Below are 976 nucleotides of genomic sequence, written 5' to 3'. Positions count from 1 at the left end.
GAGGTTACGGCGAGGAATTATGAAGTAGCTACAGGCGCTGGAAGCCCCATCGCTGCATAAATCTCCCCGCTCAGGCTGCGACGAGCTTAGACAGCATCATTTACTTTCTCCTGCAGGTGCTCTTTAACTTTGATCCCATCGCCGCCGATTGCGCCCTCGCTCCAACCCCCCCCGCCCTTCCCAAACAGCGACCGCATCTCTTACCGTAAACCCCTTGTCCTCTGCTGTACATCGGCAACAGAGACAGGAATAAAAAACAGATCATCTCCATCTTCAAGGCAGAGCCTTCATCGCCGGCGAAGAAAAGCAGCCAAAACAGCCCAGGCAGCATCCGGGAGCGGAGCGAGGAGCAGGCGAAAGCCTCCCCAAACACCGCCCCATGCGCCCCTCGGCTGGAGGAAGGGACCCCACCCGGGGCCGCCTGGGGGGGAAATTTAAAGAGGGAGGAAAGGAAAAAAAGAAAGGAAATAAAAAAAAATAGGAAAGGGAGAAGGAAGACAAGAGCTTGGGAAGGAGGTAGGGAAGGGCGAAAAGCAGAGCGCCCGCTTCTCCCTCGCCAGGTTGGTCAGGGATGTCCAGGAAAACGAGCAGCCTCGACCGCACTCGAGGTACGGGGACAAGTCCGGGGACACGGCGCAGGGATGTCCCCCCAGGTCCCTGCGGAAAAGGGGGCTTTTTGTTCAGCCGGGAGCCGCCGAGCGCTACCCGCGCGGCCCGAAGGGCTGCCAACTGGGTCCATCTTGGTAGATGCTTTGCCCTCCCTCCTCCCTTCGACGCTCTGGCCGCAGCTCCAGGAGCGAACAGAGGGAAGGAGAAGGAGGTGGAGAAAAGGGGGGGGAGTGGAAGCGAGGGGGGGTAGGAGCCAGCTGCTGAAAGGCAGAGGGAGGGATAGGTGATTTCTCTCCTCTTTTCCAGATCTTCTGGGGAGGGGATTGTTGTAATTAATCAAATCCAGGAAGGATTTTTTTTTTTTTTT

General features: G+C 57.4%; 1 protein-coding gene across 1 annotated transcript in view; it reads right to left on the bottom strand.

Moving 5' to 3' along the window:
- Positions 1–331, bottom strand: part of MDGA1 (MAM domain containing glycosylphosphatidylinositol anchor 1) — a 151,991-nt gene extending 151,660 nt beyond the window's left edge. The window contains exon 1 of the mRNA XM_010006021.1: positions 205–331. Within this exon, the coding sequence (XP_010004323.1) occupies positions 205–331 (127 nt within the window). The remainder of the gene's footprint in view (positions 1–204) is intronic.
- Positions 332–976: the final 645 nt, after the last annotated feature.

Source organism: Chaetura pelagica, unplaced genomic scaffold (genome assembly GCF_000747805.2).
Source record: "Chaetura pelagica isolate M959 unplaced genomic scaffold, ChaPel_1.0 scaffold271, whole genome shotgun sequence".
Lineage (NCBI taxonomy): Eukaryota > Metazoa > Chordata > Aves > Apodiformes > Apodidae > Chaetura > Chaetura pelagica.
Note: the sequence above shows the minus strand (reverse complement) of the source record. Positions and strands in the feature narration are given on the sequence as shown.